The following is a 17142-nucleotide window of genomic DNA, read 5'->3' on the forward strand; positions in this document are numbered from 1 at the left end:
CTCCAGGTAAACTAACCCCCAGGTAAACTAACCCCCAGATAAACTAACCCCTAGGTAACCTAACCTCCAGGTAAACTAACCCCCAGGTAAACTAACCGCCAGATAAACTAACCCCCAGATAAACTAACCCCCAGATAAACTAACCCCCAGATAAACTAACCCCCAGATTAACTAACCCCTAGGTAAACTAACCTCCAGATAAACTGACCCCTAGGTAAACTAACCTCCAGGTAAACTAACCTCCAGGTAAACTAACTCCCAGATAAATTAACCCCCAGGTAACATAACCTCTAGATAGACAAGCCCCCAGAAATACTATGTTAAAATTACCTCCAATAACTTCCAGATAAACTTACGTCCAGTTAAACTAATCCCCAGATAAAATAACCTCAAGATATAAAAAAAAAAACCTCCAGGATCCAACCCTCCAATAACCCCCAGATAAACTAACCTTCAGGTAAACTAACCTCCAGGTAAAACAAATATATATAGTTTAATAAATAAAACAGGTTTCGATTGATTTGGGTTTTATTCCGTAAAACCAAACAGCGGACAAGCTAACCCAAGGACCAACTATCCCCTTGATAATTGAAGCTGGTAAAACAACCTCCAGATAACCAACGCCAAATAAACTAAGTAATATGAACTAACCCCCAGATAAACTAACCCCCAGGTAGTTTATCTAAACTAAACCTCCAGATAAACTAACCTCCAGGTAAACTAACCCCCAGGTAAACTAACCGCCAGATAAACTAACCCCCAGATAAACTAACCCCCAGATAAACTAACCCCCAGATAAACTAACCCCCAGGTAAAATAACCTCTAGATAGACTAGCCCCCCAGAAATACTATGTTAAAATTACCTCCAGATAAACTTACGTCCAGTTAAACTAATCCCCAGATAAAATAACCTCAAGATGTAAAAAAAAACCTCCAGGACCCAACCCTCCAATAACCTCCAGATAAACTAACCTCCAGGTAAACTAACCTCCAGGTAAAACAACCTCCAGGTAAACTAACCCCCAGATAAAATAACCTCCAGGTGAACTAACCCCCAGATAAACTAACCCAAGGACCAACTACCCCCTTGATAATTGAAGCTGGTAAAACAACCTCCAGATAACCAACGCCAAATAAACTAAGTAATATGAACTAACCTCCAGGTAAACTAACCCACGAGTAAAATAACACCCAGATAAACTAACCCCCAGGTAAAATAACCTCAAGATAGACTAACCCCCCAGAAATACTAACCCCCAAACAAGCGAACCCCTATGTTAAAATAACCTCCAGAAAAACTAAGCTCCACGTAAAATAACTTCCAGATAAATTAACGCCCAGATAAACTTACTATCCCCAGGTAAAATAAGCTCAAGATGAACTAACCCCCAGACATCATATACTCCACATAAAATAACCCCCAGGTAAACTAACACATTGATAAACTAACCCCCGAGTAAAATAACCCCCAGATAAACTAGCCCCCAGGTAAAATAACTTCTAGATAGACTAACCGCCCAGAAATACTAACCCAAATAAACGAACCCCTATGTTAAAATAACCTCCAGAAAAACTATGCTCCATGTAAAATAACTTCCAGATAAACTAATAAACTTACGTCCAGTTAAAGTAATCCCCAGGTAAAATAACCTCAAGATGAACTAACCTCCAGATGAAGTAACCCCCAGATATCATATTCTCCATATAAAATAACCCACAGGTGAACTAACCCCCAGGTAAACAAACCGCCATGTAAAACAAACTCCAGGTAAACTAGCCCCCAGATAAAATAACGTCCATTTAAATTTAGAAATTCGTAATTTTTAAATTTTTTTGATGTTATATAGAGTATATAAAGTATATATATTCTTGATCAGGATCAATAGCCGAGTCGATCTGGCCATGCCCGTCTGTCCGTATGAACGCCTCGATCTCAGGAACTAGAAAAGCTAGAATGTTGAGATTATTACTTTTTCCCCAATTTCTACCATTATTCCAGAAAATGTTGAAATTTCTCGTTTACACTTCCACTAGCTGAGTAACGGGTATCTGATAGTCGGGGAACTCGACTATCTTGTATTTATATTGCGATGGACTACTTTAAAGATATTCCAGCTTACAAGTATTATTTCTAAGACAAATTAGTAGTCTCTTTAGCTTTTTTAATCAATGGCACCTCAAATTAGACACTTTAAACCGCCAGACGAGTTGGCTGACTTATTGAATGGCTACAGAAGGAGGGGGGTATTCGAGTATATGGGCTTGAGTTTATCGCCGTCACATCAAACAAATTGCACGTTGACATTCGCAGATCGGCCGAAATGTAGCTAAGAGCTTTGCCGATTTTCCACTTAATTAATTAATCAAATTGCAACATCCGCTCGAGTGCCGCCCAAGATCGACGGTTTGGCTATGGCTGTGCCTGTAGCTCTGGATCTCGATCTGGATTTGGGTCTGGGCTGGTCAGGTGGCGGCGCCGTTGCCTTCGCCTTTCACGCATGTGCTCTGCACACAAATCAATGCGACAAAGGCTCGCAGAAAAACACGTTGCCAAATTCGATATGATATGAAGTAATAAGCTGGCCAAGTCGGGGTGGGGGTCAGCTGGAGCTGGTCGGGGCGGAGTACCTGGTGCGTATGAATATCTTGCATATCTTGCGCCATAGTCGCTTAGAACCACATTACGATCGCGGACCAATTTGGCATCCCCGCCTTCTGCTCACGCAATTGGACAGATCGGTACCCCGTCGTCCCTGGCAATCGCCTGTCCACCTGATCCCAGGCTCCATTTCCATGCTCCGCGCGGGCGTGCCGCACCTGTCGTTCGCTGTCCAGCGTCGCCCAACCCAATCAGCAACGAGACATATAAATGTAAGTAGTCTCCATAAATAATAAGTTGTGTCTACTTAGCGACATGTCCACTAGCGAGATCGTGTCCGATACCAGAGCGGGATCGGGGGATTAGGGTATGAAGGAGCTGAAAAGCGCACGTATGTTTTGGCAATGCTGTCAGATTTACTAAGCGAATGGTGTTTAATTCTTTTGCTAATGCATTTGGAGTTTTCGCATAGCAAATCTGAAATTCGTAAGCTTATACAGATTATATTCAATAATATTAAATTACTTAAAGAGGGGAAAATTGAATAACTTTTTGGCATTTCTAAAGTTTTTATTATCGATTTCAGCTGAGTTTTATGTTTTCTTGAAATATCAAAAAATTGCAAATAGATTACATTTGTATTTCACTGACATCTTTTTGGTTTTTTTTTTTTTGTTAATTGTTCAGCTGTGACAACAATACGACGCACTACACATAATCATTTGTCTCACATATGAATTCTTTATGTAGAAAAGGTTAAGTAAATCGCTAGCGTATTGTACTATATAGAGCCGTATGTGTTCAGTAATTGGCAATTTCGAAAACGTTGAATCTATTGGCTACGCATTGCCTGCACCCAACACCATTGCTCGTCTTTAAAATAATAAACTAATATAGAACACAATTACAACAATTAAAACGAGTGCATGGTCTTTGGCGCAGGCAAAAAGCCACTGAGGTAAAAAAAAGCAAAAGCTGTTAACAAGAAAAGGTGCGGCGGTCACCAGACTGATGCCTACGCTCCTCATAATGCGCCCGGTTTCAGGGAGAACGATAGCTTGGGTCTGGAATTGTTTTTGCCTAATATGACCTTCTGCTCCTCCTTAACGCGCTTTTCCTGCTCCTTGCGCATGCGTTGCCGTTCCTCGTCCATTAGGCGCTGCTCCTCGATTATTGCTAACCGTTCTTCGGCCTATGGAGAGAAGAAATCGGTTACTTTCATACTAATGAGGTTTTTTGTTTAAGAGCTTTTACCAGTTTTCTTTGCGCCTCTTCGATTTTGCGATTGTTTTCGGCCAAAATTTCTTCGAGCTCTTCGCGTTTTTGTTTTTCATCCTCCTATAAAACCCAAACAAAAAGACGATTAATAACAAATATCGATTTTTTAGCGGGAAGCTTAATGCTAATATAGAAATAAATAGTCTCTTGACATCAGCGATGCAAACTGTGCGACGAATTCGACGCACGTTTGTGGTTGCAGTTTTTTGCTTGATGAGCTGCAAAGGCAGTTAAAATCTAGTTTTATGTTTAACAATAAGTTACAAAGAATATTTTCGGTAGAAAGTAAAACATTTAGTAGTGTCTAATAAGAATGTTTAAAGTAGGTTGTTCTTTTAGTTTATTACAATAAAGGAGCACACAACATAAACAAATGTACTAGTATTTGCTAAATGGTTGGTCTTCATTTGATTTTTTTTTTTATCGTTGCTACTTACTATTTAAATAGGTCATTATTCCAGTAAATAGGCTAAATTTGTGTTAATTTATAGTTTTCTTTTTTTGGAGATTTTCGATTTGGGTTTAGTTTTGTGGAGTTTTTTCGCTATTCCAGACGTACATAATTTGCTCTCAAAAACAAAAAGCTCAAACACAAAGAAGTGGCAATCGGTACGGTCAAGAATCCAATGCGTATCCGGTTTTAAAAATCTTACAGACAGAGTTCTATAGAGCTAAGCACTGGGGGTGAGTCTTGGGATCTGTGTGGCGTCCTTTCGCCTGTTATCCTTACGGCTGCTGGGCACATCACATCGCTGGCGTAGGAAACTCACCCGTTTTCAATGGCACTGATTTGTTTTGCATGCAGCGTACTGTTGGGACTAAACTCAGTTGGCCCGCCCACAACTAGAGTGCCTAACTACCCGGACTAACTTAGGGACACCACTTTGAATTGCTTTTGTATTTCTTTTTTTTTTTGGTGTGAAGGAAGTGCGTCCGTGGACCAATCGCTTGGCAGCAGGCTTGCTCAACTTCCGGCATGGCGGCTCAACGTGGAGTGCACGCGAGTGTTTTGCGGGGACGGGTCACAAAACACCCACTTGCATACGGGACAAGAGCAGCACGTTCGTTGCACGGGCCTACTGAAGCGGAGTTTGCGCGCAATGACAACAACAACGAGTTACGAGAACCAATACCAAAATTAAAATGATACAATATGTGGGTAGGAACGAACAAAAGATGAAGCTAAGAGTATGCAATAGGTCTGCAATAATGGGCATCAAAACTTTGACACATGCGACACTTGGCAATGTCGTCATTTTGGCTTTTTTGGTAGGAAAAATAAAAAATTACAAAATTATTGGCAAGAAGAAAAGAGGCAAAATCAGCCGTGGCGTTCTCATCTCGACTCACTGCATGGCTTGCTGCATGTGGGGCTCTGAAAAGGTGCGACTGGTTAGTGATGTAGCCGGTTAGTGGGCGCCCTCGGCCCAGGGTTATGTAAGCAATCTAGTACGGGGATGCTGATGGGACATGGGTAGATGGATGAACAGCCAGTGAGCCGTGAGTGAGAGCGCCGCCGGATCGATTTCGCGTGACGTGGTGGAGACGACTGTTTGAACTGCTGTTTTAGGTTTATTCAAGTGTACGGTAGATGTGGCATTGTGTACGTTTTTCTGACAGTGATAGCAGCAGTCGTCCAGCGGAATCTGAATACGAGCACCTACCTCGCGCCGGCGTTCTTCTTCGCGTATCTGCTCGCGCCGCCGTTCCAGCTCCAGCATCATTTCGCGCTCCATCTCAGCCTTGGCGGTCTCAACGCGTCGATTGACCTCCTGTTCGATTTCGTCGCGCCGCTTTTCTAGCTCCTCCTCGACGCGCTTCTTTACCAGCATCTCAATGCGCTTGGCGGCTTCCTCCTCGATGGTCTTTTGCTCGAGCTCCTTTGCTCGACGCTGCCGCTCCATCTCGGCCAGGCGCTCTACCTGTATCTGGTTTTGCTGTAACGGTAGGTCATAGTTTATTTGCTTTCTTGGAAACAGCTGTACCATAAGCGCTGCATGAGATTATCCCGGAAAGAGGCCTGTATGGAATGCGTACTTATGGATGCTCAAGATAGCACACTATGAATTCCACTTACCTCATCCAGTTTCTTAAAGCGGCTGCGCTTCTGTTTGCTGCGTTGCGACTCCTGCTCGGAGTACTGACTGTCGCTGCTCGACGAACTGGAGCGTTTCCGGGATTTCAGGATAGAGGGAGAGTGACGGTAGTCGCGCTCCGTGTGTCGGTCGCTGCGGTGTCTGTCCCTCTCGCGGTCTCTGTCCCGTTCGCGGTGGCGCCCGTGGTTGTTCACCTCCGAGGATTTGTCTCTATCCGTTCTTGTACTGGGCCGCTCGTGGTCGTGGTGGGACTTACTGCGTTTTTTGTGCTTGCTCTTGTGGTGTCGTCGCTTGCCCGACGGACTTGGGGTGCGTGAACGGGAGCCCATGGCGCTGGAGTGTGTGATTGGATCAGATTTCGAGCTAGTCGGAGCGCTTAACTTAGCTGCCACAACAAATCAATGAGAGCGAATTTTCAAGCAATTTTCACGGATGCCTTAAAAACAGTGTGCATAACGCTCACAGATTGCCCTGACATAATTCTGGTATTTTCCGATACGGTATTTTCTGTGGTATTTTATTTATTTACATTTCAGTGCTGCGCAACATTAGACCGGCAATTGTTTTGGATTCAGTTTGGCTTGTCTTGATCTAAAATCATTTGGTGGAACTTGTCGATCATGACTTGGTTATCCTTAAAGCCGACGCACTGCTTAGCCTCCTCCTTGGGTAGCCACTTGAGGTCGGTGTGCTCCTCGGAGAGAATGGGCTCCTGGCAGGGATTCCGCAGCTCCGCCAGCCAGTAAATCACAATTTTGGGCTTGCCCTGCACCACATAGTTTAGGGTCAGAGGAGTGTCCTTATATATAAGCAGATCATTCTCGTCGTACCTAAGAGAGCAGTTCTAGAATTAAGCATGTTATGAAAAAAATATGGTGGCGCACTTACCCGGCTTCCTCTTTTGTTTCTCGCAGAGCGGTGGTAAAATCATCCTCGCCTGGGTCTACATGTCCCTTGGGAGAACTCCAGTGGAAGGACCCGTAGGAAGCCTTTAACAATAGGTATTGTATTTCTCCACAAAGACGTCGAAAAATAACAAATCCAGCTGCTTTCTTCATATTTTTCTTTCAGGTAACCGAAACAGGTGTTTAAGCAGTGCTGGGAAGTGTCCGATAACAGCGGTGCTGTGCTAGCTTTTTCCTCCTTTCATTTTGTGTAAACGGAAATTGATCAGTGTTGGAATACGAATGCAGTCCTAACGTATGTCTGCGGTTTAGATGCGCACGTTGTTTTGTAAATTCATTACATAAATTCAGAAGAAGTGCATCCGATATGTACGCCCTCCTCCGCCGCTTTGCCGGCGTTACCAACTTGGGCTGTCCCATCAGAAGCTACGCCTCCTTTACGCCCAGAGATGTATTACGGAGCACCAACGAAGAGTCCGGCACACTGATCACCCGCTTCGCCAAGCACATTGCAGTGGAGCGCTACCGGGATCCAGATCACGTGCTGCCCAAGACGACGGTACGGTACGCCGACTTCTTCCCCATCACAGACGACCGGTACTTTCAGCGGACAGTGCAGAAAACGGATGCCGCCCAATTGCCCGCCCTGATCATCCAGGCCTCCAGTTATCGCTCCAATGCCGCTGTACCCATGTATGTGACTGCCCTTAACGCGTTGGATAACCATGCGGCCAAACAGCTGGACAAGATGGATACCTCTATCGTGCTGGAGACGCTCTACTCCTTTTTATTCCTCATACCTAGTTGGTTGACGCGAACGGATTTCTACCACGCAGCCATGAAACGATTGGTTAAGGAGGACTTTCGCGGCAATAAGGAGCGATTCCTTCAGGTGTGCTTCTATCTCGGATTGCAAAAGAAGCAGGCAAAATCGTCTGAGGACTTCCAGCAGCTCTTAGTAGAGCATCTACCAGCTCATCTGCCCGCCTTAAGTGAACTGGACCTTGCTGTGATCAGCAATGCGGCGTACAAAACCTCAACGGTGGTAGCCGGTGAAGCGAAGTCTGCATATGAAGCAAGCCTCGTTAATGCCATATTAAATCTGGAGCTCACCACCGGAAGTGATGCCTTATTGGTCTCCTTCGTCAAGGCATTGCGGTTGCAGCAAGTGAAAGATGAACGAGTGTGCCTACACCTTCAGAATATCTGCCTGGATCCTGTGAAGATAACCCTTATTGAACCCAGAGGACTAGCTCATATCTTTGCATTTTTTGCCGAGCAGCTTTGGGATGAGAAGGCATGCCTAACCATCATTGTAGAGCGACTAATGACGCTGCTAAAACCAGGAGATCTGCGCGCCAAAGACTTGGCCACATTCCTGTGGGCCAGCGCCCAACTTAATTGTGCATTAGCTCCTGAGGAAATCAGACAACTGGAGCTGGCTGCTCTTCGCAAGCTAGATCATGGGGAGTACGACTATTTCCCTGACAACCTTGTAGACACCTGCCTTTCTTTGTGCACCTTGGGTCACTACTCTAAGGATCTGATCAATGCAGCTGAAGAACTAAAAGCAGAACAAAAACGTCAGCGAGCCCAACCCAAGGTGGATAGTCGTTTGGATGTCCTGCGATCTGCTGTAGCCATTGAGCAGCCTTCGATGGCAAAAGTTAAAACAGAACGAGCTTTTAAAGAGTTTGATTCTGCACCAGCTTATTTGCTGAAAGGTCGCCCAGACTTGACGAAATACGCCCAGGAGCTTAGTGGCGACGCTGATGTGGAGGGCGTGGATGTGGTGTGTCCCATTGTCGGAATAAATGTGCCAAGCTTACGAGTACAGACAATGGGTGTCGAGGAAAGTGTATACTTTGTTGAACTGCTCACCGCAGGACAGACGCTGAAATTTAGCAAGAAACCAACTTCTTTAATGCGTCTTAAGAAAAGACTTTTGGAATCCCTTGGCCGAAAAGTTGTAATTGTAAGCACTATCTAGAATTGGAAATATATAAAGTTTAACAAAAAGTCTTGTTTCAGCTGAACTCCACAAAAATGGCCAGCAATGCCAAGGAATTGCACCAACTTTTAGAACCGTCAGCAAATGCAGGAGAAGAATCGAAGGTTTCCCAAGGCGTGGTCAACTGAATTGTGTGATATAATGAGGTCATATCGGCCTTTTAGGCTAGTTACAAATCGTAGCTTTATTTAACAGTGTTTTATGTACTTGTACATATTATTTAAATATTAATAGCACTAAACATAATGGTCAACACTTAATGTATAATACAAGGAATGGGCTACAGGTGTGTCTCCCCCAGATGGCTTATCGGATCGACTTTATCTTGGCCTTCAGCACAACGTATGACATAAATCGGAAAATAAGGATCATGACAACCAGCGCGATCACATCGTTCCAGAACTGATCACCTCTCATGGTGATTTCCTCTAAGAATTTCTTTGGATACCTGCGAGCAGAAAACAAAGTTAGCTTATAGGAAAAAAAAAGCTAACAGATAATAATCACCTGTAATGGCAGTATGGCGCCTCCTCACAGGCCAAGGTACCTCGATCCAAGCCATATATGGCTGATATGAAGCCCTCAAGTCCATATCTTAAGTATGATATGTGACTGCCCCACCTTAAGTAGCTTGGCAGATCACGCAGGGTCACTCCAAAGCCGGCGAACATCATCATGGGAATGGTTAGCACTGGGGCCAAGAACGTTCCGTTGACCACATCGAACCAGGCACCAATCATCAAACCGAAACTATGACCCACAAAGACGGTCAGTAAACTAATGGCGAAGAACATAAAGAATCGGATCCACTCCATTGGCTGATAACTCCATAGGTAAACGATGACAGTGAAGAGGAAGCAACTTATGGTCTGTAACCGAAGAAGTCAATGAACAATGCAAATCAGGCATATTTAGGACGGCTACTCACAGATATTGGCAGATCCACGAGCGTCATGGCAGTGTAGTAGGCTTTGAGCGAGTACCAGCGGTTGAAGTGCTCCTTGATCAATATGGAGATGTCCATGGGGACTGGTCAAATGTTCAATTTACATGGGTTAGTATGCCTACGCAATCGACAAAAGTAAGCTTACAAGTCAGAACAGTCAACATCATCGTCGTCATGGAATGGTGCATGAGTATGGCAAACAGCAGATTATAGTTGTCAAGTACTCGAGATCCCTCCCGTCCCGTGTGATCGTACATAGCTCCAAATAGAGCGGCCACTGCTATGTTGACTCCGATCCTCAAGTGCGTCATGGTGGTGTCTCGTTTGGCTTTGATGAAACCCCGTCGCAAAAGCACGGAGCACTGGTTTGAGTAGCTGGTATCCTCTAGGGATCGGCTTTTGCTTTTCTTTGGTATGGGATACTTTCTCATCAAGACCTCAGCGCGCAACACCGCACTGGGATTATCGAACCAGGTGAGGCAGCTTCCGTTTTCCGTGGCGACCTTAAGGGTGTCTACCTTGTCGTATCCATATTCTCCGCAAGCGAGCTCGATAACTGGAGTATAAGGGAATTAATTAGTGTAAATTCTGTCACAGATCTGGGCTGAACTCACTGTAATCCGCTGGATTGTGGTACATGGGACAGGGCAGATCCACCGACTGCAGGAACGGCACCAGTTTCTGGGTGCTGCCCTGGTAAACGCAGTTGCCAGCGGACAGGACGTAGACTTGATCAAAGATCTGGAACAACTTGGCCGTGGGCTGGTGGATGGTGCAAATAATGGTTCGTCCTTGGCTGGTCAATTTCTTGAGCAGCTCGAGGACCTTTGTGCAGGAGCTACTGTCCAAGCCACTGAAAAAGAAAGCAAGATATAAGCATCCCCCAGTTTGGTAAATAGCTATATTTGCTCCTACGTTGTGGGCTCGTCCAGGAACATCACAGTGGGATTATTGATCAACTCCATGGCAATGGATAGCCTCTTCTTCTGACCACCGGACAGGCGCATTGTAAGGGTCTGATCGTGATTGTATAGGCCTAGGAGCAGCAGGATGTCCTCGATCTGCAAGTGTAATTCCGCGATTAAAGGCAATGACCTACAACTAGAAATCACTCCACTCACTCTGCTCTCCTTCTCCTCGTAGCTGACGGTCTGACCCAGTTTGAGATCGGCAGCGATATGCATATTCTCGTTCACCGTCAGCAGAGGCTGCAGACGATCATCCTGGGTGATATAGCAGGACATCCGACGGAAGGAAGCTACAGAGTGGGATTGTCAGGAATTCTGGATAAATTAAACAATTGAATATCGCGCTATACTCACGCAAATCACGTCGTCGGCCGTTGAGCAAGATGGAGCCATCCACTCCAGTCGTCTTGAAACCTGATAGAGCATCCAGCAGAGTGGACTTCCCTGCACCCGAAGGCCCCATAATGGCGATCAGCTGGCTGCCTGGGAACTTTCCGCACACATTGTGCAAGATTTCCTTGGATCCTAAAAAATTGCGAAATTACTTAATGCCATCGTAAGTGATCATAAAAACTTAATAGACATTCAGGGGCTTTTTATACGGTCGTCGGTATCAAGGTTCAGGGAACCAATGGAGAGAACCCATGAGTACGCGTACAACGAGCGATTTTCATGAATCACCTGCTGGCTATAACTATGTAATATTACGCTGCTAGTGGGGTAAAGTCTCCGAAAATGTAAGCCCTTTATATCTGAATTTACTCGGTTCAGTGAATAACCAGTTAACTACACAACTAGGAAACAATTCAGTCAGTAAACAACTATGTTAAACAAACTGTTAGTAAGCCTCATCCTATACTTTTAGTGTAGTATAGTTTAGTATAGTTGTCGGGGATTATAGTTATAATAAAATCAAGCCATAAAAAAGGGTTTAAAATTTAGAAGAAAGGCATCTGGGTTCTGATTTACATAATTAACTCATAATCCTATTGTCTTGCAATCCATATTACATATTCCGAACACCAATAGTCGCCGATAGCAATGACAATATATCTAACAAAGCGTTGACCACGCATATTATCTTCATTTTAGTATAATTACCGACACGGGTCGAAAATTTGTGAGGTTCTAATCAAGTTACGATATTGTTTGAACTTTGAAATTAGCAAAATGCTTTGAAGCAAACCCACAACATCGAATTACAAATACTCTATTAACTGTATGGGCAAGTAATTTCGATTCATTCTGTGAACTCTGCGGAAAGGGAATTTATGAATGACTAACTGGCAATGAATATATACAAATGGGAGGGGTGTGATCGGAATGATCGCCGCTTATCTAATCAATGGAAAACCAAGTTGGTTAAAGAAATAGCAAGCAAGTGTTTATGGCTGATTGGTATGTGAGGCTCTGCCGAAGAGAATAACCTTGAGGAACATTTTGTTCGGATTTAGTAATCTCGCGGAACTCGTACTTTAAAAATATTATCTGTAGTATTTTCTATATTTGACGATGTATGTATCCCACAGATGTCTACTAATGAAAAGACTCCTTGCAACTTCATTTATAGCACTAGTTTTGAAGATCAGGCTTCAAATGCTATTTATGGGCTTATACTTGTAGGATATCAAGAATTGAAGGTCGATACTGAAAACAGTCTTCAAAGAGTAGCCGCTGATCGTAAAACATATATAAAAACCTAGCTAATTTTAAGGTCCCCGCTGCCAACCTTATCGATCCATATCTTAGTTCATGCGCTCGCACTGGTTAGTTGGCGACGGTCTCCTTCAGTAGCTCACCTCGATTAAAGCCCAATTTCACGGTGAGGGACAACTCCTTAAACTCCATGTCCACGGGCTCCCGGGCTGGCAGGTTGTTCAGGGCGTCGGTGTCGTAGTGCACCTCCTCCTCCACGACGGGTTCCAGTGGCGGCTGCTTGCTGGCCGTATTCCCATTGGTGTAGCTCACCTGGGGCGGAGTGGGAATGGGTGGTGGCGTGACACTGGACTGGGCATTCCGCCATCCGCCACTGTTACTAACTGGCACTGTGGTGGTGTTGTAGACGCGACTGGAGGTCACCTCCCCGATCTCGATGCCCAGACCGAGGCCGGCCACTCCGTTGCCGTTGCCGCTGCCGAACAAGAACTGTTCCCGCGATGTCGCCATTCTGGGATTCTAGGGTAGCCTGTCAACTGAAGGTGGAATTACATTTTTAAATTATTTAGTTGGTTGTAAATATTACTCAGTGGATTCACTTAAAGTGTCTTATAAAATCCTATAATGTTCTGTTCATCTGAGAAAGCGCTACGTATAGATGATGATTAGCTTGTTGGATGTTTGTCTGAAGATTCATTGGATGGAGGCGCGCGGCTAAATCTGGCAACCAGTTGCTAACCGATATAAAATAATTAGATTTACATTGAAACTGTTTTCATTGCAGGTGAATGTGCACTTTGATCGAAAGCTGAGAGATCGTCATTCAGATGGGTTATTCCCGATGGCAGGGCAAGATTGTTCATTTATAAGAGGAGGATTGAGGAGGAGAAGCAACTAATCCACCGTAGATGATACTACCGATTAACCGCAGACCTGTCGAATGGGATGGGTGTCGAAACATTTCAATTATCATCCACCGTTCCAATTAAGTGCCAGTTTACATAAGCGGAATGTAGCACGCAATTTACTCCACATTTCGCACTGCTGCAAAAGACAATTAAATGCGAGTACATTTAATGCACAGATTTGCGAAAAGATCAAGGTACAATCTTATTGTGTTGAGGCGGAGGCGGGCAAACAATAAAGCGGCACAATTGAGTGGAACTGGAATGGCAATCGTGAGTGCTGTCGTGCACATCTGCCATTGATCCGTCCATCCAGTCGATCCACTCGATTCTCTAGATCCGATCCCATGCGATCCCATCCGAACCGAGCTGATCGAAACAAAAGCATTGTCCCAAGCGGCGAATTAAGAACAAATGGTGGAGCTGCAGCTATTTTGTTGGGTTGTCCAAAGCTTATCAAAGCGGGATTGAAATGGAAGGCCTTTGACGAGTGAATCTTTGTTTCTGCAATCACTTGTTCATAATTAACTGCGAAACAATCCGTTTTCTTGGAAATTTCAGTTGAATATTAACCATAAATGGTATAGCAGTAGGTACATGAATGGCTTGATATAGTAATATCATAATCAACTGTATATAAATAGGTATTTTGTGTACATATTTTGATCCTTACTTCGGGAAAAACCCATTAATGTTTTTGCATCTGATCAACCGATTTCCAACGATCACTCACATGTAGAAAATGAAGATGAACTGCACTTGTAACTGTGAGGAATGACTATATAATAGTGACTGTAGTCGAGCTGTCTTATCTGGATGTGGGCACATTCCTTGACCGGGAGATTTCCCTTTCCGTTTTCGAGTAGTTGGGAAAGGTAGGAACCTTGCCAGAGCGAACTACCCCACAACCATGTACTTAACTTAGTTATCAGGGCCTACAGTTACCTATGTCAGTGCCTCATATTACCCGGTGATGACCTGGGGGTCACGAAGGGAGTGACATTGATGGGTCTTAATCGGCTGGCTGTACATCATTATTGACTGATACCAGAGGAGCCCCCTGTGGTCACGTTTTGCCGGACTTGCTGTTTTCTTGGACTCCTTTGTTCGAGCCGAGCACGGCTTTACATTTCGTGTTTGCCTGCGACTTTTGGGGGACTTAGATCGGCCTTTAACACCAATGCACTTATGTACTCGCACACACAAATACTGTGTGTGCTGATGCTGCCCCGAAACATTGTTTTGTATACCGTGTATACATCGCAGTGTCGGCCGAACAAACCGGTTCACCCGATCCCCTTCTCCGCCAGATTTTATGTGGCGGTGCTGCTGCGAGGAGATGGAAGCGAAAGCAGCAGCTGTTGGAAACGGGGAGCAAATCCCTTCCGATCCCGATGACTGGGAACAGATTTCTGTTTATACCCTCTGATATATTGTGATAACACGGAAATAACACCCACTTTTCATCTTTGGGCCTCGGCTATTGTCGTATTGATTTTGAGTGCGATTGCCGCATTCTGTGACAGCACTATGTGTCAACTAATCGATTTTATTTATTTAACATACTTGAAATATTGAGCTCAGAGCTCAAAAAGCGGACTAAGCAGTTTTGCATTGATATGCCAGCTGGTGGGGGTCGTCTAATCGGAAGTGACCCATAAGTGATCAGGTCTACTGTCGCCAAAAGATACATTTCACACAAAAGATACCATATCATGAATCATTGAGTCATTTAACACTTGCCTTCATGCGGTTTGAATGAGTTTTATGTGTTACCAAAGACAGGCATTTGGTAACTGATAAGCTCTTGGCTAATAAATGTCTATCTTAAAAACGTCGATTCATTTTACTGCGGCTGGCGAAGATACTTTCTTCGAAATGGCTTACTTTCTTAAATTAGTCATATATCATTTTATTCAGAATCATATTTCCAAGATTTAACTCCTTAAAAATTCATAATTTTTGTAAACATTTATTACGCTGCTCTAGTTTTCTTCAGTCATTCATAGTTTCTAATTTATAAAATTAGTCACTCACAGATTTCTTGACAGTACGCTTTGGTTTTATTTAAAACTTAAAAAATTGATTACACCAATTATTTATAATTTGTATATTTTCCCAAAATTGGTTTTTAGTATCCTTTTCCTAGGTTTCACATCCTCCCCTCGTATCAGCACAGCTGTGTGTGCACTCAGGCGAAGTCCTTACCCTTGGAAGGATTCAGGATTCACGCACTCTGGAAGGGATTGCAAGAGAACTACTTCGCACGGACTAAACTCGCGATCCGCACAACCGAGTAACAGCGTCTTCGAAGCGACGTGCGCGACTGGCGTCCAGTAAACAAACAGTGATCCCAGCTAGCTGTGCTGCTGCAGTGCTGAATGGCTATATGGCCGTATGGCTATATGGCGGTAGCAGTTCCCGTTCCCGTTCCCGATCCCATCCGATACGATCCGATCGCCCAGAAGTCGGAGAGTCGCTTCGTCGGCCAGCTGACGACTCACTGGCCACAAAGAACACGATCGGCCGTCTCAGCGGGTGTGAGTCGTGTATCTCAGCTCCCAAGTGGGTGTGTGTGGAGCGCAGGCTTTATCGAAGGCGCTCAGTGGTGGCAGCTCCCCAGTGTTTGGCGGGAAATAACTAACATGTATGTGTTTGACTTCAGAGAATTACCTTGCTTTACTCCGAGTATTTCATTTCTATAGATTGCAACCTGTTTTTAGAGTAGTAAGCTGAAGTAGCTGCTGATGTGGCAATCCATTTAAAATCTTCAGTTGCAAATGCTTGTAAATGGAACATTAGGAATCAGTCTGTGCACCTATAAAAACCAGTTTTTTTATTCATGATATCACTTTATTTACAAAACCAATAGAGTTGATTTTACACACTGTTTCAAATGTCCTATAAATCATTAAATGTAATGGGTGTGTACATTGTAGTATATCCAGTTATTAATTTGTATTATTTTAATTTCAGCACACTTTGCTGCAGGTGAAAATAGCTAGACTCCCAGCACTGAAACTCAAACCAAGATCGTTCGACAGTCGGTGTTCGCGTACATTTCGCATTGGTTATTAGTGTTTTGGCGTTGTTATATTGTCGTTTTCCTTCGCTGATAAGAGCCGCTCACGCACACCAACGCGCCGGAGCACACACAGATACTCACTTGTGGTAGCTGATTGAGTTTTGGGCTTTTTGGCGGTACGATCGCGGCCCAATTGCTCCGGTTGACAACGGTTCGTGCTCTGGGGTCACAAGTCCACATATCGAATTTCTTCGGCACTCCATAATTGGCGTATACGTAATACGTAATAAACATGCTAGCGTCGCCGTCGCTTTCCTCGTTTCGGCTTTATTCTGTGGCAATGGCAACGCATTCTGAAACAAAAGCGAGCTCTATTCCCGGACCGCATTATCGGGCCAGTTTACAATGCCTATATATTCACAACGGATCCATCAATAGGCGGTTTTACTTGTTCTGGCTCTTTGTGCCGCGCGTGAATCAGAGTTACTTCACCGATTAGCTTCCTTGTTCGGTGCGCTCATCGATCTCCTGTGGTTAATTAACATGCGCGGAGCAATTCCCTTTTCCCCGGGACTTTTAGGACAATGAGGTTGAAATTTAAGGTCCAAAGGGTATTAGGTAAATATGCCTAATCATATCCCGTCAAGCTCTAAAAAAGAAAACTACACTTTCATTTATTTATTTCTATATTCTGGAGCAGTTTTTTATAATTTCACCTAAGTACTGCAATTTTATTTGAATTTATTCCTAAT

At 44.1% G+C, this 17142-nt stretch overlaps 4 protein-coding genes across 6 annotated transcripts; 1 reads left to right on the forward strand and 3 right to left on the reverse strand.

Annotated features, from left to right (window-relative positions):
- Positions 1-3281: 3281 nt before the first annotated feature.
- LOC6542077 (UPF0430 protein CG31712) lies at positions 3282-6427 on the reverse strand. Its single transcript, XM_001969336.3, has 4 exons — positions 5956-6427; positions 5543-5815; positions 3855-3938; positions 3282-3792 (listed from the first exon to the last, which is right to left on the reverse strand). Exons 1-4 carry the CDS (start codon positions 6301-6303, stop codon positions 3625-3627), a joined length of 873 nt encoding a protein of 290 aa, XP_001969372.1. The 5' UTR covers positions 6304-6427; the 3' UTR covers positions 3282-3624.
- A 50-nt stretch (positions 6428-6477) lies between these two features.
- On the reverse strand, positions 6478-7115 carry LOC6541522 (bis(5'-nucleosyl)-tetraphosphatase [asymmetrical]). The gene is made up of 2 exons (XM_001969337.3): positions 6863-7115; positions 6478-6804 (listed from the first exon to the last, which is right to left on the reverse strand). Exons 1-2 carry the CDS (start codon positions 7030-7032, stop codon positions 6546-6548), a joined length of 429 nt encoding a protein of 142 aa, XP_001969373.1. The 5' UTR covers positions 7033-7115; the 3' UTR covers positions 6478-6545.
- Positions 7116-7124: 9 nt separating this feature from the next.
- On the forward strand, positions 7125-11333 carry LOC6541433. 2 transcript variants are annotated; one of them, XM_001969338.3, is made up of 2 exons: positions 7125-8854; positions 8911-11333. In XM_001969338.3, exons 1-2 carry the CDS (start codon positions 7247-7249, stop codon positions 9016-9018), a joined length of 1716 nt encoding a protein of 571 aa, XP_001969374.1. In that variant the 5' UTR covers positions 7125-7246; the 3' UTR covers positions 9019-11333. The 2 variants fall into 2 exon arrangements, with proteins under 2 accessions (XP_001969374.1, XP_026835444.1); XM_026979643.1 differs by having other exon boundaries at positions 8900-8988.
- LOC6541469 (ATP-binding cassette sub-family G member 4) lies at positions 9051-15974 on the reverse strand. Of its 2 annotated transcripts, none has more exons than XM_001969339.3 (10): positions 15574-15945; positions 12604-12996; positions 11159-11329; positions 10958-11094; positions 10752-10897; positions 10451-10689; positions 9982-10392; positions 9819-9919; positions 9398-9759; positions 9051-9338 (listed from the first exon to the last, which is right to left on the reverse strand). In XM_001969339.3, exons 2-10 carry the CDS (start codon positions 12968-12970, stop codon positions 9197-9199), a joined length of 2076 nt encoding a protein of 691 aa, XP_001969375.1. In that variant the 5' UTR covers positions 12971-12996; positions 15574-15945; the 3' UTR covers positions 9051-9196. The 2 variants fall into 2 exon arrangements, with proteins under 2 accessions (XP_001969375.1, XP_026835443.1); XM_026979642.1 differs by having other exon boundaries at positions 9053-9338; positions 15403-15974.
- Between the last annotated feature and the right edge of the window lie 1168 nt (positions 15975-17142).

Source organism: Drosophila erecta, unplaced genomic scaffold (assembly GCF_003286155.1).
Source record: "Drosophila erecta strain 14021-0224.00,06,07 unplaced genomic scaffold, DereRS2 tig00000055-arrow-pilon, whole genome shotgun sequence".
NCBI classification, from domain to species: domain Eukaryota; kingdom Metazoa; phylum Arthropoda; class Insecta; order Diptera; family Drosophilidae; genus Drosophila; species Drosophila erecta.